The following is a 25,317-nucleotide window of genomic DNA, read 5'->3' as shown; positions in this document are numbered from 1 at the left end:
CAACCTGTGTATGTTGTCTTCGGGTGTCATTTGTACATGAGCTGTGCTCTGCCCGTTTCGATCTGCTTGCCGTTCTCAGCGTTCTTTCCAAGTTGTCGCTATCGCATTGCTTTGCCCTTGCGGAGAAACTGCGACTTTTCTTAATTTTGGACAACCGTGTCTTCCCCACCAAGAGGATGTTAGATTAGGTGCTGATGGAAACTCTTCGAGACCACGGTGACGACGGACATTCGGAGGTTGACTCGTCACGCGCTTCCGTTTTGTGTCGCGCGAGTTAGCAGGCTGGTAGCTTTCACGATTAGCCGATTAGTTCTGGCAACAACACGACGATGTGTTAAAGGGAATGCAATGAATGCGATAGCAAAAAATTGTAATGTTTAAGAAGTAAGGCTGGCAGCCAATGCTTTTTGATCCGATATCGTGGAACTCCTGCAAAACGCTAGTGTGAGCAAATATGGCCACTCCAGAGAGAAGTGCTCTTTTCACACAGTCTCTTCACGTCAAAACTGCACTGATACTCGCAGAGATAGCAAGCGTGCCAGCGATCGCAACAGCCTTAAATTCCAGGTTTATTCCTACTCGAGCGATTCCCCTCCTCCTTCCTGCGATGTTTCATGCTCGTTCAAGACAGGTGGTTTACTTTCTGTTTGAGCTTTCGACAACAGTTATAACGTGCGGGAGATGTTTTTTTATGCACTTTTCAGGTGATAGGTATGGGCTGACTCATTTGATTTCTGCTTCAGCAGTGCTCGTGCGCTTTTACCGGCTTGTGAAAGTTACGATGCGCGGGGGCATGTTATCAGTTTAGACTTTTTACGGAATATGGCGGTGATGGCGAAAACCCGCCGCGAGCGTCCATATAATTGCTATCGTAATAACAACGCAGTTTTTCAATGTAAAATGAGTGTTTTAGGTTAGCTCTACCTTCAATCCCCTTTTGTTTGCGTGTTTATTTTCCGAAATTTTCTGCCAAACCTGCATTTGTGATGACGTTTATTCGAGCAGAGAAGTCGCAACGAGGTCGTAACAGAAAGTGGGCGTACGGCAAGTCTGGCAAAGGCGGCACAAACTCTCGCGCAAGCAGAGCACGGGCTTTTCGTTGTCTTCCGAACGCGCATACGCGTTAGTGCGTATGCTCCACTACAATACCCCCGGGGTGAAGGGTAGCCATCCTGGCGACTCAGGGCGTAGGCACAATGAGGGGGTCATAGTAGGGCTTGAGACAGTCGACGTGTACGGTCTCGCGTCCTTGACGCCGCAAATCTGGTGATTGTGTTAATGGCTCTATGATGTAATTCACCGGGGAGGTCGCGTCAATGACACGGTACGGACCATGGTACCGGGCCAGAAGTTTAGAAGACAGGCCAGGAACATGCGGGGGCACCCAAAGCCACACAAGGGGCCAGCACGAAATGTAGGAGCTATGTGGTAAGCGTCGTCGTGTCGAGCCTTTTGTAGACTTTGAGACTCATTTGTCAGAGACAGAGCCAACTGACGGCAGTCTTCAGCGTATCTGGCGACTTCCGAAAGCGGGGAGCACTCAGATGCATCAGGGCGGTACGGTAGTATAGTGTCGAGTGGGTGGGAAGGTTCGCGGCCGTACAATAGAAAGAACGGGGAAAAACCGGTAGTCGCTTGCATCGCGGTGTTATAAGCGAAGGTAACAAAAGGCAATACAGCGTCCCAGTTAGTGTGGTCGGAGGAGGTGTACATCCTCAGCATGTCGCCAAGTGTGCGGTTGAACCGCTCAGTAAGACCATTTGTCTGTGTATGGTATGCGGTAGATTTCCGGTGGATAATGTTGCATTCAGCGAGGATAGCTTGGATGACCTCCGACAGGAACACTCGACCCCTATCACTGAGTAATTATCGCGGAGCACCATGGCGTAGAATGAAGCTGTGGAGAATGAAGAGTGCAACTTCGTGGGCGGTCGCTGCCGGTAGAGCTGCAGTCTCAGCGTAGCGTGTCAGATGATCGACTCCGACAATAATCCACCGGTTTCCAGAGCTACTATATGGGAGGGGACCATAGAGGTCTATACCCACGCGGTCGAATGGGCGAGCCGGGCACGGGAGTGGCTGTAACATGCCAGTAAGGTGCCGCGGAGGTGTCTTGTTCTGTTGGCAAGTGGTGCAAGACTGAACGTATTTCTGCACAAAGCGTTACATTCCTCGCCAGTAATATCGTTGGCGCAGCCTTTCGTAGGTTTTCAGGACACCTGCGTGAGCACTTTGGGGATGTGCATGGAAATTCATGCAGATGTCAGAGCGCATATGAGTTGGGACAGCAAGGAGCCATTTCCGACCACCAGGCATGTAGTTGCGGCGGTACAGAATGTTGTCTCGTAAGGAAAAGTGGGCTGCTTACCGGCGTAGCGCTCTCGTGGAAGGGACTGTAGACAGATCGGTAAGGTAGTCGACTAACAAGGCAAGGTATGGGTCTTTACGCTGCTCCGAAAGCATGTCAGTGGTGTCGAGTGGTGACAAGGTGGTAAAAGGGGGTGACAGAGAAGCCACATCTGGTGATAATGGCGATCGGGAAAGTGCATCGGCGTTTGCATGCTTGCGACCGGAACGATATACGACACGGATGTCCTATTCCTGCAATCGAAGTGCCCAACGCCCCAGACGTCCGGACGGATCTGTCAAGGTGGACAGCCAACATAGAGCGTGGTGGTCTGTGACCACGTCGAAAGGACGGCCGTAAAGGTACGGGCGAAACTTCGTAAGCGCCCAGATTATGGCCAAACACTCCTTCTCTGTCACGGAGTAATTCAATTCAGCCTTCTTAAGAGCGCGACTTGCATAAGCGACTACGTATTCGGTTTGGGTGCCTTTCCGTTGTGCCAAAACTGCGCCAAGACCAACGCCACTTGCATCAGTGTGAACTTCTGTGGCAGCAGTGGGGTCGTAGTGGCGAAGAATAGGTGGCGAGGTCAGCAGGCGGCGCAGCTGGTGAAATGCAACGTCACATGCAAGTGACCATGCAGATATACCTTTGCTGTTGGAAAGCAGACTAGTCAGAGGTGCAATGATGGACGCGAAGTTGCGCACGAAGCGACGAAAGTAAGAGGAAAGACCAACGAAACTTCTTAGGGCTTTCAGTGATGTGGGCATTGGGAAGTCAGCGACAGCTCAAAGCTTATCGGGGTCCGGAAGAACACCGTCTCTTGTGATGACGTGTCCCAAGATGGTTAGTTTTCGGGCTGCGAAATGGCACTTCTTGGTGTTAAGTTGTAGGCCTGCAGAAGCTAGACACGTCAGAATCTCGTGCAGACGACGAAGATGTGTCGGGAAATCAGCTGAAAAGACTACGATGTCATCTAGGTAACACAAGCAAGTTTTCCACTTGTGGGCCCGCAATATGGTATCTATCATGCGCTCAAACGTCGCAGGCGCGTTGCAGAGCCCAAATGGCATCACTTTGAACTCATATAGTCCATCCGGCGTTACAAAGGCTGTTTTAGGGCGATCACATTCAGCCATTGGCACCTGCCAATACCCAGAACGCAGATCTAAGGTTGTGAAGTACTCGGCACCTTGTAAACAGTCAAGAGCGTCGTCTATTCGTGGTAGCGGGTAGACGTCTTTTTTTGTAATCTTGTTTAAACGGCGATAGTCCACGCAAAATCGAACGGTGCCATCTTTTTTCTTTACCAGAACCACGGGTGACGACCAAGCACTTTGAGAAGGCTGTATGACTCCACGTTTAAGCATGTCATCTACTTGCTCCGTAATAACGCGGCGCTCTTTGGCAGAAACGCGGTAAGGACGCTGTCACAGAGGCGAATGTGAGCCGGTGTCAATAGTATGAGTGACAGTTGTGGTGCGGCCCAAAGCAGGTTTCTGAAAGTCGATAGAAGAGCGAAACTTGTTAAGGAGAGCAACAAGTTGGCTGCGATGCGAGGGGGGAAAGTCTGCGTCAATAGCATTGCCGAAAGCTGGCGAGCTTGATGGCTCAGACGCCTGAGTGATTGTGACATGGCGTTTCGTCGGGAAGAATAATATCATTGATATGGTCGACAGGTTGCACATATCCTAAGGTTTCACCACGAAGCAAGCCAATGGGGTAGTTACGGTGGTTGGTAACCAGCATTACGGTTAAACCAGACGCAATCGTAAGAACGGCAAATGGGAGCACGATGCCCTTGCGTTCAGTAAAAACAGGGGATGGCGTAAACACTACCGTGGCATCAGGTTGCGCCACACATGAAAGGCTAATAGGGACTGAAGCTTCCGGAGGCAAGGTGATGTCGTCGTCAGCGATAAGTTTGCAGAGCAGTGGTGAATGGTCAGGCGATGGAAATTCACAACTTGGCACTAGGGACACTTCCGCACGGCAACAATCGATGATAGCTTCATGACCTGATAAGAAATCCCAACCCAGGATGAGGTCATAAGAGCAAGATGGTAGTACAAAAAATTGGACGATGTACAAAACGTCTTGGATGACGACGTGCGCCGTACACACAGCCGAGGGCTGAATGCGTTGCGCGCTAGCCGTGGACAGCACGATGCCACAGAGAGATGTGGTCACTTTCTTCAGTTTGCGACAAAATTTTGCGTTCATCACAGAAACGGCGGCCCCAGTATCAATTAACGCTTGTGTGGCGACTCCCTCAACATTGACATCAACAACATTTTGCGGCGAAAATGGAGGCCTTGATAATTGCGCAGAAGTTGCAATTTTTGCCTCTGGAACTGCACTGATTAGTTTCCCTCCTCAGGAGATGGTCTACGACGCATAGGAGATGGCGATCAGCGACGAGGAGATGGGAAACGAGAAGTTGATGGGCGACGATCCGAGTCAGAGTGCCCCTGTTTTGAGTTCCAAAGGAGGCGTACGCAGGTGTGGGACGGCGGCGGCAGTAGCGTGCAATGTGGCCAGCGATGCCACACGCGAAGCAGATAGGACGGTTGTCATGGGTGCGCCACTCATTAGATGGACGGAAAAAGCGAGGTGAGGGCCTGTAAACCGGCAGCGCTGCCGGAGGAGGTGGAGCCAATAAGGATACTGGATGCGGTGGGGGCCGCGCAACCACAGCTGCGTAGCTGAGAGGTGAAGATGGTGCAGGTGGTGAGTAGCTGACAGCTGAGAGATTAGATGCTGCTGAAGTGCATGCGTAAGGGGCCTGCACTGTAGGTAGGACATCGCAAATTTCAGTGCGTATGGCCTGCTGCAGTGTCGAAGGCAGACTTGTGGTGGGCGCGTCAATATGCGGCAGCAGGGAGAGCTGTCGGGCGACGTCCTCCCTGATGAAGTCTTTGATCTGGTTGGACAGACTTTCTTGGTGAACGTTGGCATTTGCGAGTGCGACAGCCGAGATCGAATCTGGTGGTGAGACACTCTGTCGGGCGATCGAACGCTGACGGCGTAATTCATCGAAGCTCTGGCACAGGCTTACGAGGATTGCCATCGAGGTCGGGCTTTTCGCTAGCAACATCTGGAATGCGCCATCCTCAATGCCCTTGAGAATCTGCCGAATTTTCTCTTCTTCGGGCATAGATGGGTTAACACGCCTGCAGAGGTCGAGCACATCCTCAATGTAACTCGTAAACGTTTCGCCAGGCTGCTGGGCTCTGTGGCGCAGACGCTGGTCAGCGCGGAGCTTGCGGACCTCTGGTCGGCCGAACGCTTCAGTTACGAGGGTCTTAAAGGAGGACCAGTTGGCGATGGCGGTTTCGCAGTTGGTAAACCAAAGCTTAGCTACGTCTGCCAAGTAAAAGATAACGTAGGCGAGTTTAGAGTTGCTGGCGCTTACGCGTTCGTACAAGGAGAGCCAGTCTTTGACGTCTTGCTCACCACTTCCGCTGAAGATTGGTGGGTCCCGCTGGCGAGTAGCGCCAGGGCAGGTAGACGGGGCAGCCGATGGTGCTGGCTGGGCTGGTTGGCGACTGCGTCAGTCATGTTTCGCGGTAGTCTTTCAGGCAACTTGCGAGAGCGGAGCTCTCGGGGGATCTACTTGGGGATCTCAGCAGCCTCCACCAAATGTGATGACGTTTATTCGAGCAGAGAAGTCGCAACGAGGTCGCAACGGAAAGTGGGCGTACGGCAAGTCTGGCAAAGGCAGCACAAACTCTCACGCAAGCAGAGCACGGGCTTTTCGTTGTCTTCCGAAGGCGCATACGCGTTGGTGCGTATGCTCCATTACACATTTAACAAAATCCTCTTCATAACAAATTTTTGCGGGAATCTATTAATTTTGTTATATCCAGGTTTAACTATACTAATGCTTCTGGAGCGGTGCAAGAGCTCTGCAGCTGGGGCTGACTCGCCACCAGATTGCTCAGGGCAGAAAGCGGATGGGGGCATTGTGGTGTGTGCGGCCATATGTGGCTTCTGCATTGTCTCTGTGATGTTGATGTTGCGTGTGTGACCTCTAATCAAACAAGGAGGCTGTGGAAGTCAACTGTGATCACTAGTCTCAACGATGGCGGGCGCTTGCGCAGCTTATGGCTGTGTGAATTGCATGAAGCAAACACAGGACATAACTTTCGATGTGTCAGGCATTTTTTGCTCGCTTCCTCTCGCATGTGTTGGAGACTATGAATGCATTGTCATGTGCGAATATTTCCCTTTTGCATACAGGTTAGACATTGTGCAACATTTTTTTGTAAGTTTTAGGTTTTCCAAAGACGTCAGATTGTGTAGTACATAGAAGCATGCTGCGAGGCGAGAAGGTTGAATGTGAAAAAATGATGGTCTTGTCACATGTTCAGTGCACTTCGAAGCAGACTGCTTCGAAAACACAGGGCAAAACAACGAGGTTATGCGCTGGTAGCAACCACATTCACAGCGAGTCTAGCGTCCCTACAAAAGCCAGTGAATACACTTCGTACAAGTGAGTGCTTTGGTTCTCAAAAGTCATAAACGTAGTGACAGCTCTGAATTTATAGGATTTTCAGTTTCCTATATTTGCTTGTGAACTGTGTGAACACATTGCGAAGTGATCATCGTAGTTACCATTCTTTAACGCCTTTAAGAGATTATGTGCCAACGAAAAAAATAAGTCAGATCTGTAATAAAATTACTCCATCGTTCCCACGCCTCCTAAGAAAAATAAGGAGAGGCACTTTCACTGCCACAGCGAAATGGATGGCCACAAGCGCATGTGGTACTAGGCGATCACCCCCTCCTGCTCTGAGCAATGTGGTCGCTGCGGCTTCACTGCGATACATGGGTGGGTATGCGGGATCGTTACTCTAGAAGTTCTTGTATAACCTCCTTGGTGCGAACCAGCACTTTCGCGAGCCAATCCGTTTACGGCTGTCGCGTAGCCCCACATGCAGCTTTGCTGCAGTACCAGAATGTGATACGGTGAAGCATATTAGAAAAGAAAATATACGAAGGGGTCATTGAAACAACGCAGTGCATCTCCATGTAGCAATCAACAACGTTTTCTCGAGCCAAGGGATCTTTTTCAGGACACGACCGCCACCAGCCATTGTCCCTTTCAGGTTGTGTGGCCCAGCCCCCACCATCTCCCATTTCATCGTGGGACGGGGGTGGCGCCAGGAAAAGATGAAGCACAGAAACAGCTTTCGTGGAGTGTGCAAGATTACCATTAAGTTGTCAAAATGGTTGTTGGGCAAGTTGGTGGTTCAGCATAGTCTGAAATACGAGCGCGATATGCAGACAGGGACAGGAAAGACAGACCTGTCCCTGTCTTTTCTGTTTCTGTCTACGTAGCACGCTTGTATATCAAACTGTGATTACCATTAAGTCTCGAGTGGGGCCTCCTTACTTCCCTCATAGTTGTAAGCGGCAACTGGAGCAAATTTTCTCTCGGTCACTGATCCCCTGACAACCTGCTGATGACAAGTTTGTCGACACGTTTTACTGGTGTTTTCAGTCTCCCATCACGTTGCGACATGACGACATGCTGTGACGGCATGCTGTCTTTCGAGGAGTCAGCCTAAGGTTACTGTGCAAGATTACCATGCCTTGAAAGATGAAATTACGGTTGCAGGACTGCAAATTCAAGGTGCAATGAGACGGCTCCTTTAAAAGAATATCAACGCTTTCTCAGGCAAGGGTTAATGCATGAACCAGCCTGTCGAGTGCGAAGACAAGAGGAATTTAATTACCAAGTCCTACACAAGTAACAATCGGCATGCCTCTGATGCAGGCAGCTGCGACGACATTTTGTGCACAACATAACTAATCAGATTACTAAGTTTACAGTGTGGAAAACACCCCCCCCCCCCCCCCCCCCCGTACTGCTTCCCAACTTTTTTTTAGACATAGCAACTCAGGTGTACAGGGAATAACTGACACATTCCTAGTTTCTTCACGGTTGGAGGAGATCTTTATTCATATTCTTTAGCTGTGTGAATCAGCTGTTTTGCAAATCAATTCAATATGATGCGCAGGATATTGCACCTCTTTAAGGAGAATAATTTGCAGCTAGAAACTATATTGCTTGGTTAATATGTGCATTTATTTTTTTCAATGCCGATCGTAAGCACTACATCATTATTCCTCATTATACAGCTGCGACAGGTTCGCCACATTAAAATAGCCCGCCACAATAATCGTGGCACCAGCACCAGCATGACCCGTTTGGCATGCGCCACGCGTTCGTGCGCTCCGGCTACGAGGAAGAGGAAGATAGTTGGATCTGTGCCACTCGGCTCCTCGGACTAGACGACCATAGTTTTTAGAATCGTGGGCACAAGTTCGCCCTAATAAAGGCGCTTGTTTTTTTTAACCTGTCTGCGTCAGCATCGCTACATTTCTGGTGGAGGTGCGGGTACTTGGACGATACTGTCTGTGCTAGATTCATACCTATAAGAGTTTTTACGGAAGTAAAGGAGGTTGAAGCGGAGTGAATAGCTTTCGTTATCATTGCGAGTCGCTTTGACGAATTCCCGAAGCTTTTTGCACGCCTATTGTACTTCAGGAGAGAAATCTTTTTAAGTTTAGGGGTATTGCGTAAAACATCCATTTTTGATTTAAAGTTGAGAAATTTTAGGATTGTGGGCCGGTCGACGTTCGCACGCCGCTGACCCAATCGGTGAGTGCGTTCGATGTCCCCGGTTTGTACGCCTAGGTGAGTTGCAAAGAATTCACGGTTGTTTCTGACTCTTTGTACCCCTCCTTTTCTGTTTTGGCTATGCCCTTGACAATCAAGTTGTTCCTTCGCATTCTGTTATTGATATCATCAACTACGTCAAATAATTCATCGTTTACCTTTGTGATGCTTGTCTTCACTTCGCGTACAGAGTCGCCTACATTCTCACACTTTGTTTCAATTTGTGACATTTTACTCAGGTTATTTTTTATTGCACAGAGTCTTGAATTAATACTATTGATTAAATGTCTCATTGTGGTCAGAGTAGCTTTCATTAGGGCGAGAACATCATCGATCTTAGGACCAGGGTTAGTTTCCACGTGAGTGAAATAACCGAACCTAGAAGCAGGAAGATTGGTCTAGGGCACAGGGATCTAACAAAAGGGGACGCAAAGCTAAAGCGAGCATTGCGGGACTTCCTAGGTTGCCGGCAAGGAATAAATGAGCCAATCCTCACGCGATAGGTCAACACGTCAACACCCATCACACTTCCAATAAAAGTAAAAAAGATGCAACAGAGCGGGATCAGCGGCCATACACTCGAGGGAACGTATAAAGCAGCAACTTGTGCCAAACTACATGCCTACCTAAAACAGCGAGAGCAGAACTTAGCCGTGGGAGCCGTTGGCCGCGAATCCCAGAGAGTTGATGGCCGGTACTCTTTTTGTAGCCCATGGTGGCGCTGCTTTTTTTGTGACGTCAGTGGATGGAATCACGGGAACATCGATGATGCAGGAACGGAATGAAGCAGCCCCGATTCTCGGTGACGAGAGCCGCCGGACAGCAATCAGCGGCACGAGGCAATGGTGTCTAAAACAGCCAGAGCAGAACTTAGCTGTGGGAGCCATTGGCCGCGAATCCCAGAGAGTTGATGGCCGGTACGCTTTTTGTTTGCATGACGCATGTTTTGTTGTCATGCAAACACTGCGGAATCAGGGCGTAGATGAAGTATATATAAACATTCTGGAAGAAATCTACAGGGGATCAACTGCTACCATAATGCTTCATAAAGAAAGCAACAGAATACCAATCAAGAAGGGTGTAAGGCAGGGGGACACAATTTCCCCAATGCTATTTACCGCGTGCTTACAGGAGGTTTTCAGAAGCCTAGAATGGGAACAGTTAGGAATAAGAGTCAATGGAGAATACCTTAGTAACCTGCACTTCGCCGATGACATTGCATTGCTGAGTAACTCAGGGGACGAATTGCAACTCATGATTACGGAGTTAGACAAGGAGAGCAGAAAGGTGGGTCTTAAAATTAATCTGCAGAAAACGAAAGTAATGTACAACAACCTCGGCAAGGAGCAGCGCTTCGAAATAGGTAATAGTGCACTTGAAGTTGTAAAAGACTATGTCTACTTAGGGCAGGTAATAACCGCAGAGCCGAACCACGAGACTGAATTAACTAGAAGAATAAGAATGGGGTGGAGCACATTCGGCAAGCACTCTCAAATTATGACAGGTAGATTGCCACTATCCCTCAAGAGGAAGGTATATAACAGCTGTATCTTGCTGGTACTTAGCTACGGAGCAGAAACCTGGAGACTTACAAAAAGGGTTCAGCTTAAATTGAGGACGACGCAGCGAGCAATGGAAAGAAAAATGGTAGGTGTAACCTTAAGAGACAAGAAGAGAGCAGAATGGATTAGGGAACAAACGGGGGTTAAGGATATCATAGCTGAAATCAAGAAGAAGAAATGGACATGGGCAGGGCATGTAGCGCGTAGACAGGATAACCGCTGGTCATTAAGGGTAACTGACTGGATTCCCAGAGAAGGGAAGTGGGTTATGGGGAGACAGAAGATTAGGTGGGCAGATGAGATTAAGAAGTTTGCGGGTATAAATTGGCAGCAGCAAGCACAGGACCGGGTTAACTGGCGGAACATGGGAGAGGCCTTTGTCCTGCAGTGGACGTAGTCAGGCTGATGATGATGATGATGATGACTCTTTTTGTAGCCCACGGTGGCGCTGCTCTTTTTTGCGACGTCAGTGGATGGAATCACGGGAACATCGATGATGCAGGAACGGAATGAAGCGGCTCCGATTCTCGGTGACGAGAGCGGCCGAACAGCAATCAGGGGCACGAGGCAATGGTGTCTAAAACAGCGAGAGCAGAACTTAGCCGTGGGAGCCGTTGGCTGCGAATCCACACTTTATCATCCCGGTGACAAAGTGTGGATGTGGATACCAGTGCGCCACCGCAGACTCTCTGAAAAGCTTCTTTGCCGATACTTTGGCCCTTATGAAGTACTCAACCATATCAGATCCGCTGGACAAATCCGCTGGACACGTGAGTTCAAGATGCCGCAATCCCACGGAAGTGGTACACGTAGTCCGCATGAAGCCCTATCATGACAGATCGTCGGGAAACGAGTGAGAGTGCACATGTATCTTTTCACTGTCTTAAGCATCGGGACGATGCGTCTGAGGAGGGGGTTAATGCTGCGACAGGTTCGCCACGTTCAGGTAGCCCGCCACAATCATCGTGGCACCAGCACCAGCAAGACCCGACTGGCATGCGCCACGTGTTCGTGCGCTCCGGCTACGAGGAAGAGCAAGATAATTGGATCTGTGCCACTCGGCTACTCGGACTTGACGACCATAGTCTTTAGAATCGTGGGCACAAGTTCGCCCTAATAAAGACGCTTGTTTTTTTCAACCTGTCTGGCTCAGCATCGCTACAACACAATATTCAGATATGCTGATGCAAAATTCAAACATGTTCTGCAGTCTATTAACAGCAAGTTATTAGAGGGAGGTAGCTCACAAGTGAATTCTAGTTTCATCTCTTCGTCTTTAAACTTATTTAGAATGTGTTTACTATTATTTTTTATTTTTTTTACAACTCATGATTCGTAATTCTGTAACACTTTTCTCAGTTTGGTGTTAATGGCCCAATCAAACCGCGTTGGTATTAAATGCCATAGCACCTTGTGAGCTGTTAAATGTTAAATAAATATGAATTCAATGTTCCACCTTGCAATACTCACGATAGCATGTTTTGACTATATGTATCAGCATGCAATAACTCGCATGCTGCTCAATTGCTACATTCGATGCACATTCGCTAGGTGATACCTACACTGACTGTGCTATTCCTTTCATATTTCATGCGTAAAGACACATGCAGATGTTCATATGCGTACAATGAACTGGGAGCGCGGGAACACACAAAGGACAAAGGAGAAACCATGCAGCACGTGCTCCTCTGTCTTATGTAGGTTCCTGTGCTCCCAATTGGCTCAATGAATATGAACTACCAACTACCCCACCTTTCTTCTATCTTGTTACATGCAGGTGCATTTGGACATACCTAGTGCTCGGGATTTAGTCGACGAGTGGCAACACATTCCTTTTGTTTTGTGCTCAACAGCTGTATATGATGTTTCCGGACTTCGTGTCTGTTTTCTTTATAATAATATGACCCTTCTGATGTTTCTTTCTTTCATACCTAAACTCCTCATGCTTTTCCACACTTCTTTTTCAGAAGGACTCCCTTACCCACCGAATGCAGAGGCTTAGCATGGTAAGGACACTCTCTTAGGAGTAGAGGCGATTAAAAAAATATAGTAGCGTTAGTCTATAGCATAGAACAATAAAATTTGTGCTGTATATGTGGGTTTTTATATTGATAATGATTGCAAGCATGTAATTAGTTTTATAGTAAGTTGCACACTTTTTTTTATGCCATGACGACATCTAATGTATAGCTCTTTTTGGACAAACGTTTTCTGCCTCTAATTTTTATTATTCTCAGTCATTATTGGCTCGTAATGCTCAACCTGAAACTGTAAAATGCAAGCAACTACCACGGAAGTACATGAGAAACAATTTAACAGACAAAAAATTGTGATCTGGGAATCTGTGGAATGCTCGGCCCATACTATTTGCTTACTTTAGGTTGGCAATAATTAGACAAGCTATATCAAGTTTAAATCAGGTACTTGCACTCTTTTCATGGTAAATAGTATGTGGGCAAAGTTTTGCCACGATCGGGCCACCCAAAGTACCAAAAACATGATTTTCTAACACAAAATGTTCCCTAAAATGAATCTTAACAAAAAATCATTGTAAAGGTATAAGTGAACTGTGATTTAGGTAGAAAAAAATCTCTTTTTTAAGATGATTTCTTACATAAGAGAGCTTGGCAATCAGTGTTAGTAAGAGCATGTGGCTTCAGGGAACTCCTCATGCGAAACGCAATGACAAGCAGCCAGGTGACGATTTCTAGGGGGACAGTGAGCCCTTAATCTCAACTCACTTGGAATTCAAATCACTATTTTCACTTTTCTTTTTTTACAGAAGGTAAACTTGTGACAGCAACTTGACAGCAAATAAAAACAAAAATATGAAATTTTGGAAAAAACGAAAACTTGTTTGTCGGCTTGCATCTTTCCTTAATATTGCCACACGCTTTGACAGTGAAGAAAGCAAAACACAGCCAGTAAAGATGAAATGCTTCATTGAGGTCCAGTAAAAAGAAGTAACGCTCTTTAAGTGCAGTGAGAGCCACAGCCCAGGCAGCAGTCATTGGCACGTGGCATTGAAGATTTCAGCTGGGGGCCGCATTAATTCCAGAATAAACTATTGCTCGTGTTGTGCATTCCATCTTTTGCAAGATGCTAGGATAATCTGGAATGTTGTGAGACATCCTGGCACAATCTGCACAAGGACTGTGGTTACCTGTGTAACCAGCTGTTTAGAAATAAGAAGCAAATCTAGCTATTTCGTTGCTTTTTAAGTAAAAATTATCATTTCGATATTCTGTGCTTTACTCATCTATAGAGCAGTTTTGTGTTTCACAGTGTAATGGCCACTCACAGAATTCGTTTCATAATCTTGGGTCAAAGAAAAAAGAGGATGGAGGGGTATAGAATAGGGAATGTTTTGTATGCAGAACACAGGATTCTTAATTTTTTGCAGGAGGCAGAAGGGTGAAAACATAAAGAAAAGCAAGCACGCTTCATCCTGTAAAGGCACCAGAGGTTAAACAACTCTTGTGAGTCATTACTGTTTAATACCTTGGCTACACAGGCAGCCTAAATGGCGATTAACGTAACCGCAGTTACATGTAGCCGAGGTTTGCTTATGTCACACGGTACGTGAAACCATGGTCATGGCACTAACCATGGTTTCATGAAGTGAGTTTCATTCGTTTGAAAATGCTACTGACAACTTGCAAGGTTCTACATTTCTTTGAACCGAACATTCCCGTCATTGCCACGACTGATGCCTCCAGATATGGACTAGGCGCTGTGCTATAACGAAGGAATTCTACAGACCGTTGCCTTTGCCTTGTGCACGTTGAGCCCACAAGCAAGGAAATACTCTGCAGCATGCATTTTGGATAGTGAACTTTGGTGCCTGTGGGGTCGTCCCTTCTTTCTACGAACTGACCACAGTGCCCTTGTTATCTTGTTTACTAAGAGGGCTGGACAACGGCCATTGCGCATTTCATTTCATTTCATTTCATTTCATTTTATTACCTTAAAGACCCCATTGAAGGGGTAGTACATAAGGGGTGGGTACATATAAGAAAACGTGAAAGCCATTTTTTTTTACAATGCAAGGTAATTTGTTACGGTGTTCAAAAAGGTGGTAGGACAGGTTATGGCGGTGATTTCGTTAGAAAGGCCGTTCCAGTCCGTAGCTGCACAAAAAAAGAATGAGGACGAAAAAGTGACGGTGCGCGTACGCGGCCGCTCAACTTGTTGCGGGTGACTAGTGCGATGGGAGATGCGTGCCGGAGGAAGAATGTATGGTGGCCTGCCGAGCGAGCTGTAAAAAAACTTGTGAAAAAGGGAGAGACTAGAAATGCGGCGACGAGATGCAAGCAATGATAGGCCAGATTCTGTTTTTAGTGCTGATATGCTGACGTCGTAAGAGTACGTAGAATGAATAAATCGTGTGGCTCGATTTTGAAGTGACTCGAGTTGATTGATGAGATATGCTTGATGCGGGCTCCAAATGGCTGATGCGTATTCTATCTTCGTCCTTACGAGAGATTGATAAGCTAGTAATTTGACATTATTAGGAGCGTGACGCAAATGGCGTTTTAAAAACCCAAGTGTTTTGTTAGCAGATGCAATGATGTTCGTAATATGCGTTGCCCAGGTTAAATCGCTACAAAGGGTTACTCCGAGATATTTATAGGAAGGAACTCATTCGAGGTTTGTGTCAGCAATTTGGTACGGGAATACTATCGGATTTCGACGGCGGTGAAAGGAAACAGTTTTACATTTGTTAGGGTTGAGTTCCATTAGCCAAAGGTTACACCAATCCTGTAAGCTTAGTAAGTCAGTTTGAAGAGACGTGTTATCCGAAACGTTGTTTATTTTACGATAAATAACGCAGTCGTCTGCAAACATGCGTATGTTAGAAGATACATGTAATGGTAGGTCATTAATGTAAATCAAAAACAGAAGCGGGCCCAGGACAGACCCGAGGGACACCTGAGGTTACCGGGGTAGTGTTAGACATTTGATTGTTGACGGAAACTGATTGCGAACGATTAGTTAAGAATTCTTTAATCCATGCTAATACGTCATCATTTAAATTCAACGCAGCAAGCTTGTCTTTTGTGCTTTTCTCGCGCTGCTAAAACCCAAGTATGCCATACCAACTAGCCCAGTCAACCGCTCTATTACGAAACAAGGGGGCTTTAGGAAATTTAACGACGACTTGGTTGAGGCAATTGTGGAATTCATCGCAAAAAGTAGACAAACTGTTCGGCGGACGGTAGCAAGCACAGAACAAAAAATCTGCGTAGTTTATCTGGATACAAACACAAACAAATTCTAAATGTGATGAAATGCTGACGTCATAAGACGCAATCTCATCGGATACCGCAATAACAATTCCACCTCCTTTCCGCTCAATTCTGTCGTGCCTGTATATGGTGTAATCTTTTTTGCAATTCAGCACTTCTTAATTATCCACATGTTAATGCAGCCAAGTTTCGGCGAGCACAACAACATCAGCTGAGCACGCGTCAATCGCAGACGATAACTCATCACGTTTAGGAATCAAACTTCTGATGCTGGTGAACAGAAAAGAATAGTCGCGTTTGGATTTCGCCCGCACGGCTGAGGGTTGCTAGGTAGTGGTTTGGTGCGGTAACAGAGAGTTGGCTGTATCACCAGTAGAAAGAGGGGCACTGTACGTCCCGATTTCGCAGACACTATCGGTTACACTGCAATAAGCATAACATTGTTTGCCGGCGTACAGCTTGTTAAAGTGCAAGCTGTACTGTTTCCCTGTAGCCTTGCCGAAATCGTGAAGCTTTTTGCGCGAGTAGCGAGTGGCCTTACAAAAGTCTTCCTGGATTGTGATACCGGTGCCCTTAAGTTTAGCCTTTTGAGATAAAATTCGGTCTTTTGTTTTGGAAGACGCAAACTTGACAATTATAGGTCGGCACTTGTTCTCGACAAAGGAGCCTAATCTGTGTGCCCGAGCAATGCCATCAGTGGGCACTGGTTCAGAAAAGGCGGTGGACAAGAGCTTCCGTACTTTCTCTTCAGCTGACGCCCATGTATCTGAATAACTATCGTCAAAGCCGTGAAAAAGCAAGTTGTCCCGCCGAGCCCTATCTTCTAAATCATCGAGGCGAGACAGCACAGCCGAATTGTCGCAGTTGACAATTTCAGCTACTGTGCGGCGAGTGTCAGCGTCGTCACTAAGGCGTTCCAGGGTGGAAACCTTGTTCTCAACCGCTGATAATCTCTCGGTTACATCTGTTACTCGATCTTCGAGCAATTTCTGGCTGGCTCTTACTTCGTTTAGCGACGACATTACATCGGCGTGGCGTGATTCTATTGTACCTGCGAGGGATTTTATAGCTTCCAGTACTTCACTATTGGTAACCTCGGCTACCGGTTTAGGAGGCCCAGTGTTAAGTTCTATATCCCCTGACATAATAAGCAATTGCATAGCATGAACACAGTCAGTGCAAACCATCAAAAGCACATGGGGGCATGGGACAAGCAGCAGACAACGGTTGCTAGTTTTTTTACAATGCAGGGAAGGTGAACAACTAACCTGTATGAAAAACAAGAAGGGCTTAAGCAACGCCATCTTCACTGCTGCTGCCACATGCCCACTGATGGCAGCTTGTTCACGCTGGCTCTTTATACTGTCCGAATCCCCTGGCGGCCGTGATGCGGTGGTTCCTCCGGTGTAGGTGTGCAGTGGAGCCGCGTCCACGCATGGCCGCGCATAGTCGACTCGTTGAAGATAGTAGCTGGTTACCGGGGTTGACCAAGAACGCACAAAGTAGCCAGGCTGCGGCGTTGATTCCGGGGTCAGCCGCAGAATGGACATCGGCCACGGAGGTGAGACAGCCAGTATCTGTATGAAAAACAGGAAGGACTTAAGCAACGCCATCCTCACTGCTGCTGCCACATGCCCACTGATGGCAGCTTGTTCACGCTGGCTCTTTATACTGTCCGAATCCCCTGGCGGCCGTGATGCGCTGGTTCCTCCGGTGTAGGTGCGCAGTGGAGCCGCGTCCACGCATGGCCGCGCATAGTCGACTCGTTCAAGATAGCAGCTGGTCACCGGGGTTGACCAAGAACGCACAAAGTAGCCAGGCTGCGACGTTGATTCCGGGGTCAGCCGCAGAATGGCCATCAACCACGGAGGCGAGACAGCCAGTATCTGTATGAAAAACAGGAAGGGCTTAAGCAACGCCATCTTCACTGCTGCTGCCACATGGCCACTGATGGCAGCTTGTTCACGCTGGCTCTTTATACTGTCCGAATCCCCTGGCGGCCGTGATGCGGTGGTTCCTCCGGTGTAGGTGCGCAGTGGAGCCGCGTCCGTCGAAGATAGCAGCTGGTCACCGAGGTTTGCTCGCTCGTGTGGTTTCCATAAGTATTGCAGTGCATGACCTGTGAACTAATACTGCCGCCTGCCCCTTTGGCAAAGGGGCATTATCAGGGGGCGTTTTGGTGGAATGAGAAATAGCTGGATAGGCGAATGTCTGATAACTTTGCAGCTAAATTGGACTCTTTTTTTATTGAAGCAGAATGATGAGAGGTTTATTTATATTGGTCAACTTGATACGCTTGAACATTCTGAGAGATTCTCCTGCAATTCAACTCTATGTATGTATTACTGGGAATTTTCATGATTATTCCCTGCTGTGATTGCGGGCGCGCCGGTAGTTCCTTTTTCATTCATCTGCAGTTGCTTCAAATTGTGCAATTTCTTGTTTGTTTACTTCTTGATGTTGCATAGGTACTTGTTCCTGTTGTGCCATGGCTCGCTTAATCGCTTCCATGCGGGAGTTCAGTTTCTTGAGGAGATGCATGATGGTGTCCAGAGCCTGGTCAGTCATAACGAGCGATGTTTGTTCAAGGGTGTGAGGAGCCTTCTGATGCTCATGTTGCTTTTTGATGCACGGCTGGGTCACAGTGTTAGATGACAAAGGGTTCTCTGCGGCAGGTGGTGACGATTTCTTGAGGAGTGATGGTCCATCTGATTCTTTAGGCTTGGCCAGCGTTAGTGAATTCACCGCTGTTTACTCATGAATTCCTTGCGAGGCCTGAATCCAAGATGTGATCTGTTGTTGCATTGCGTCAAGTTTCTGCTGCATGAAGCTTTCCATTTGTTGCTGGAACTTGGTCCAGGCACTTGTCAACGCTTCCTGTCTTTCCTCGACCTTACCGAGGCTTCTTCCCGCAGTCGATGCCGTCACCTGCGACCAGTCGGCAATGGAGTGTCTGGTATTTTTGCGATTGTTGCTGGCTGCTCTCCTTGTTTAGATTTTGTGGCAGCACTCTTCTTGGGAAGTGATTGGCTTGTGGCTTTCAATGCTCTAGTACGGCAGTTGAGGTCCAGAGAAATGTGGCCTGCTGCTTGACAGGCCACGCAGAACGGGTGTCTCCTCGTACTGGCTATCCTGCTCGTGCGTGCGGCCTCAGCGACAACATACAGCTCGCGATGGGCAGAACTTGGCCATGTGGCCCAATCTGTGGCACCGAAAACACGCTAGGGCCCTAGGCCTGTGCTCATACACTGGGACAATTTCGTAGTCCAAGGATGGTCGTGTCGGAGAACTAAGGGTATCGAAGGTGATCAGAAGCATCTGTGTCTTATCCGAAATCCCAGAATGTTAGCGGTATTGCAACGAATGTGATTGGCAATATATTCCTCAGTGTGCTCAGCTCGTATTTTCACGACGCCCTTGCTAGTGACCTCAGCAGGTTGGGTTGCGTCCACTATTGCAACAGTAATCCTAAGCGCCTCAACTGTAGATCCCAGCGTCAGCTCTCTTTGTGTTACCAAATTGTTCAAGTGCTGCTTTTGCTAAATGGATAACTGCATTAGCCTTAACTATATACCTAAATGCAGAATGGTCGGCGACAACGCTAGTGGGGGCAGCCTGTCTTATAAGGCGAGCAATCGCTGACTTTGGGATCTCTTGTATAGACATTTGGTTGCGGCCTGACGAGCATGAATAAGTGAGGCCTACTCACCCTCTCCGACCGCAATTCGCCCTTGAGTCTTCGCGTCGTGTATCTGCTGTAGTTGACTGTCTCCCACTTCGATGGCTCGTTGTCCTCATGATCCATGCTGTCCTGGGGACTCTTAGCGAGCTGCGTCGGTGTTGAGGGCGCTGAACCGGCCGATGCTGCCTCAGCCTCTGCTTCAAGCAGCGGGCACGTTCCAGACACTGTTGAGCGGGCGTTCCTATGTTCCGTCACAATTTCATCCGAACGAGAGGCTACGAGTGGTGCCGTGGGTTGCTTCAGTTGCTGAAATGGGTGCAGGAGTGTTCACTGAGTCCCTGGTTGCAGGGGGCTTGGTCACGTAGGCGACCGCCAACCCGCACGGCCGTACTCGAGCGTTAGGCCCAATCCATCAGAACGGCACAAATTTCCATCTATGAAGAAATTGAAGAAATTGTCCGGTGAATGTCCAAGAATACACACACTCCACTTACTCCGCTAGCGTTCATGATCTTTCTCACCGAAATCTAAAGGCATACGTTGAAAAAATCTACTAGACGAAGAGTTTATGTGAAGAGTTTATGTTGCACGCTCAGAGCGTCTCGCCTTGTGAGAAAATTACCATGGATATTATTGCCTCCTTTTGAGCAAGCTCCCATCAATTGCTGTTCTACGGTTATGCTTATTGATCATCACAGCAAATGTCCAGAAGTTCTTTTTCTTTTGCAAGACAAGTTTTTACGGCAACGGTCAAGAACGTCCTGTTACAAGTGTTTGCTAGTGATGGCTACCCAAATGGAATAGTTTCTGATCATGGACCTAAACTCAGCTCAGCTGACATTGAGGAGTTCCTTCAGGAACGGGGCATATGGCGTTGCTTTTCTTCTGTTTACCACCCGCAAACAAACGGACTTGTAGAAAGGTTCAACTGAGTTCTCAAGTCTGTTGTTAAGATGACACTATACGAGCGACGTGATACCTGTGTCACCATGGTGGAATATTTGGGTGTCTACTGCTACACACCTCATGCCACAACGGGAGTTGCACCCACCGTTTTCCTGCACGGACAACTGCCACGGACTCGTTTAACCATTGTTGGATTACAGGATTCTTAATTTCAGTAAAATCCAGGAATGACTGCGTCAGCGTGTAAAACAAAAACAAGCTTCATTCAAACTTTACACAGACTGCTGTCTTGAAGCCGGTACCACAAAACTTTGCCATCGGCGTCTACGTCCATGTGAGAAAGTCTGTTCATGAGAATATATTCTCTCACTTTTCGGAACTGAAGAAAGTCACTGAGCAACGAAGCTCAGCTTCATTTTTTTTTTTGGAAGACGGTCGCGTATAGAACTTCCAAATTTAAACCAATACACCAAGAAGCCGCGGGGAAGCTGACAAGCTTGGAATTCTAAATTTGAATCTGACCTTATCGTACGAGCCTTTTCAAGGTAGTGCACCTGAGAGTGAGCAACACTACGACTGTTCACCTACGCCACAACAAGGGACAGCAGCCCTAATCAACGGTGAATCACGGTCAGACCCACCTTCACTGCCGAACAAAATGTCCGGCCAGCCATCATGTAAGTGCCGACGAGTGAAAAAAACTTCATTGAAGCTCAGGGACTGTGCTACACAAGCGAAAGTTGTTTGTTTTTTTAATTAATCACGGTAAGTGTTGAATATAGGAAAGAAAATAAAGATGAGCGTGTCAGAATGAAGGCATCAGATGCATCGTTCTTGTGTGTTACAACTGAAAGGGCCAAGCTAGCGCACAGGTAGCAACTAAATTACAGTTATAGTATCAGAATTACTACAGTACAGCACAACAGTGTCTCCTATACCTCTCATTATTTGTTGGTTTTCATCAGCCCTTTCTAGTTCGGAACATTTATCAACCTTCCATTTATTCCAGTACGAAACTAAATCAAAGTTCAAGTAAATAAAGTTCATAATTTATAAGGGTATAGTGCACCACGACAAGGACACAAAAAGAGAGACGCGCACACACGAAGTGCTAACTTGCAACTATTGTTTTATTTGCGATTACACATGCTATTTATACAGTAAGAGTGGACCGATAAAACCTGGAACATATCATGTTAAGATACAGCACGCCTCATGTAAGCGTCATCATCGATTGCGACAATCGGAACTCGACAACTTCAAAGTGAAGATTCAAAATACTGCCGGTGTGTCGAGTGGACAGCTTTTAGAGCTCCTTTACTTTTATCTTAACTCGACCAATGCGACGTGGAGTGGGAACACTGTGAAACAAAAGAACGGGATATGTATAGGTTCCTGCATAGCCCCGTACTTGAGCGACCTGTTTTTAGAAAAACGTAATAAGGTCCTTGACGAGCGTGTGAAGCACACCGATGTGATTGCTGTTTTTAGATTTGTAAATGACTATCTGATCGTTGCCAATAATGATCATAATTTTTACGCAGTTGTGACAAACTCTAACCATGTTCTTGACAGCGTTATCTCTCCTGGTGCTGATGCATGAAGTACCAAATGACAATTTCACAAGATTCCTTGACCTCGGGCTGTATTTTTCGCCAGCAGGAGTATGCTGGAGCTATTAACCGCGAGGAAATAAACCGGTTCTTCCGTTTACGTCCGCTAACTCAAAATTGTTAAAGCGTGCAGTGATAAATTTCTGTCTTCGAAATTCACTGGTGAAGTCGTGCCACCACAAGCTTGATGAAAGCTTGTGGGCTCAAGCTAAACGTTTATTGGATTCTGGTTATCCCATGCGCCTGTTAACCGCCGTCATGGAAAATATAAGAGGGAGAGGAAGGGCAAACGTCAGAGACCAGGCAGACGTCACTAAGGCAGCCAAGGTTGCTGTATTGCCCTACATGCATGCCAGTTCGCTGAACTTGCGAAGGATAGCGAGAAAGGCTGGTGCGGATGTAGTTTTTTCTGCTCCAGAACGGTTGCAAAGAATGTGTAAAAAGGTTAACGCGGACTGCTGCGGGAAAAGGGACTGTAAGATCAAGCACCGGGAAAAATTTGTGAATTATTGTCGTCTATGGCACTCCTTTGACTTGTGCTTGCGTGCAAATTGGCCAATCTGGAAGGTGTGTGAATGAAAGGCTTGGGGAACACAAATACAACGTAGAAAGTGCTATATATGGTCATTTGGCCCTTCACTGTCAGAGGTGTGGTTGTGTCCCTGTGGTTCGAAACACCCGTATTCTCTTTAGGGCCCATGACACAACTAAACGAGAAATAATTGAAGCCTTTGAAATTGACAAAATGAAAGATAAGTGTGTGAGTGTGGCTTCAATAGTTTTGTCAACTAAAGAAAAGAAGTATCTGGAATCTTCACTTTGAAGTTGGGGAGTTCTGATTGTCGCGATCGATGATGACGCGTGCATGAGGCGTGCTGTATCTTGACATGATATGTTCCAGGTTTTATTGATCCACTGTTACTGTATAAATATCATGTGTGATCGCAAATAAAACAATAGTTGCAAGTCAGCACTGTGTGTGTGTGTGCCTCTCTCTTTTTGTGTCCTTGTCGTGGTGCGCTATACCCTCATAAATGATGAACTCCAACCAACTAGCCCAGCATTGTGTCTTAGCAAATAAAGTTCACCTGCTCTTTTAGAGATGGCACCTAATGCAATGAGAAAATGCACGCGTACATCGACCACCACAGAGCTTGTCGAGTAGTGCCGAATGACGGATTGATTAATTCAGCAGTGTTGCATTGTTGGGAGGGGGCTGACAACAATTTCCAAAAGGTTGCATTTCAAACGAAGACACAAGCCCTTAAAACTCTTGCTTAGTAATGATACATGTCTTGTGGTTCGTATTGCTATACAGATACAAGACTCCCAATCATCATATAAGGTGCCTGTAGTGTATTCAATACTACCCAGTACTGGCTGCTTTACACATGTATGAGCCAGCTTGCTAACCAATTTATCATAATTGCCGTTCGTCCCAATGACAATACTTGTGGTCATTGACTGTCTTTGCCCTCTTCAGTATTGAGCCGTATATGGAGCGTCCAAAATTATCAAAATTGCCTTTTTTTCATTTGGCCTGGTCAGCTATTCTTCTGGCCTTACCACACACAGCTTTAATGAACCCGGCTTTGGTATTTCTAGTGTGGTGAAATTTGGAGGTGGACTTTTCTTCGAAATTGATATGAATTTTTTCATTCCCATCGTAATGCCTATTTTCTAATGTAAATTGTTCATCGTTGCCAAAATGCATCTTAAGAGTTGACCTGCAGGAGGACGGCCCTCCACCGGACCCCAACTATCGCTTTCTGGCTGACCGAATGCGTGAGGGTGATGCAGATGGTGGTGGGGACCGCGGCGGCAGCCGTCGCCACCGAGACAATTATGGAGGCCAGGACTTTGACAATGTGCGGCATGCCATGCGACAGGATAAGGCACTACAAAGGGTAATTATAGCAACTTTAGTAAGTTTAGCACCAAAGTAGCTCAGTGGTTGTGTCATGTTGCTTGTGGTTTTATTCTCGTGGTCTAGTGGCTAAGGTACTCGGCTGCTGACCCGCAGGGCGCGGGTTCGAATCCCGGCTGCGGCGGCTGCATTTCCGATGGAGGCGGAAATGTTGTAGGCCCGTGTGCTCAGATTTGGGTGCACGTTAAAGAACCCCAGGTGGTCTAAATTTCCGGAGCCCTCCACTACGGCGTCTCTCATAATCATATGGTGGTTTTGGGACGTTAAACCCCACATATCAATCAATGTGGTTTTATTCTCAGCCACTTGGTTTCATTAGTGTACCAAGAGCAGTGAAATACATTTGAAAGATTTGTACCTTCTTAATGCTACAGTATCAGAGCCAAAGAAATAGTGGTATGCTACTATCACCAAGCAGTAGAACCTGTTTTGCTAATAGAATGCACTCTTTGTCTAGTTAGCCAGCAATGCAGATGAGTAAGAGAACAAGGAGCTGCCGGATGGAGCCAAGCAAGGACTATGCTTAGACATAACTTGCTAATACATTTAGCAATGCCAAGATATTAGTGGTGGGTAAATGATTGTGCTGCAGTGTATGCATGGAAACGCATTGTTCGTAGTGGCGCCGAATAGCCAGCATAGAAAGGCAAGGGAAGTGATTTCTGAGCAAGTTTATTGCTGCTGTTCAGCTTACCTTGAGGTTAAAGAGTGGGCCAGTTATATACTCTGACAGGAAAAAGTAATAAAATTAGGCTTACTAGAATGAAATGAAGCAGAGCGACCATTGCAGTTGTTCTCTGCCACAACCAGGAGTCTGGCCCTGTCCTGCCTCCCAAGCTGGCCATGACTGGGCGACAGCGGCGAGAGTACGAGCAGTGGAAAAGCGACCGTGCTGCTATTGACCAGGAGCGAATGCAGCGCCACACCGATGCTGAAGGCAACTTCACGCGCGAATGGGACCTCCACAAGGGGCAGAAGCAGATGGGGTGAGACATCTCATGACTCAGTCAACGTTTCATACCTGCCAAGTCTCCCGGGTTGCCCAGGAGACTCCGGATTTGGACCGTTTCTTAAGTTTGTACAATTGTCATGAAAATTTTCCGGAAATCAAAATTTTTGTGCGTGATCTGGCCACCTTGACAAAAAAGCAGCTCAATCTGCTCTAGGCTTTTCGAACCTACCCCATTTTACTATGAATTAGTTTAGGAGGCATTCATCTAAACGTACTGTAGAATCTGAGTGATGCGAAACCACGGCATACGAATTCCTGAAATTCCTCAGCGAAATTCCACTATGTCTATTGGGCTTAATTTCGAATGTTCCGAACGGCAGGTGATACGTAT

At 47.1% G+C, this 25,317-nt stretch overlaps 2 protein-coding genes across 11 annotated transcripts in view; one reads left to right on the top strand and one right to left on the bottom strand.

The window, feature by feature from the left end:
• LOC119167762 (glutaminyl-peptide cyclotransferase) overlaps positions 1-25,317 on the bottom strand; it is an 823,023-nt gene that overhangs the window by 45,509 nt on the left and 752,197 nt on the right. The gene's annotated exons all lie outside the window — the stretch shown is intronic.
• Positions 1-25,317, top strand: part of LOC119167760 (uncharacterized) — a 310,115-nt gene that overhangs the window by 38,759 nt on the left and 246,039 nt on the right. The window contains exons 2-4 of one of the 3 annotated variants that reach the window (XM_075865242.1): positions 12,568-12,603; positions 23,781-23,954; positions 24,785-24,960. In XM_075865242.1, coding sequence (XP_075721357.1) covers positions 12,586-12,603; positions 23,781-23,954; positions 24,785-24,960 — 368 coding nt within the window. In that variant the 5' untranslated portion in view covers positions 12,568-12,585. Of the gene's footprint in view, positions 1-12,564; positions 12,604-13,999; positions 14,077-23,780; positions 23,955-24,784; positions 24,961-25,317 lie in introns of those variants that run through there. The other 2 variants (XM_075865241.1, XM_075865243.1) reach the window with 2 other exon arrangements.

Source organism: Rhipicephalus microplus, chromosome 6 (assembly GCF_043290135.1).
Source record: "Rhipicephalus microplus isolate Deutch F79 chromosome 6, USDA_Rmic, whole genome shotgun sequence".
Classification (NCBI taxonomy): domain Eukaryota; kingdom Metazoa; phylum Arthropoda; class Arachnida; order Ixodida; family Ixodidae; genus Rhipicephalus; species Rhipicephalus microplus.
Note: the sequence above shows the minus strand (reverse complement) of the source record. Positions and strands in the feature narration are given on the sequence as shown.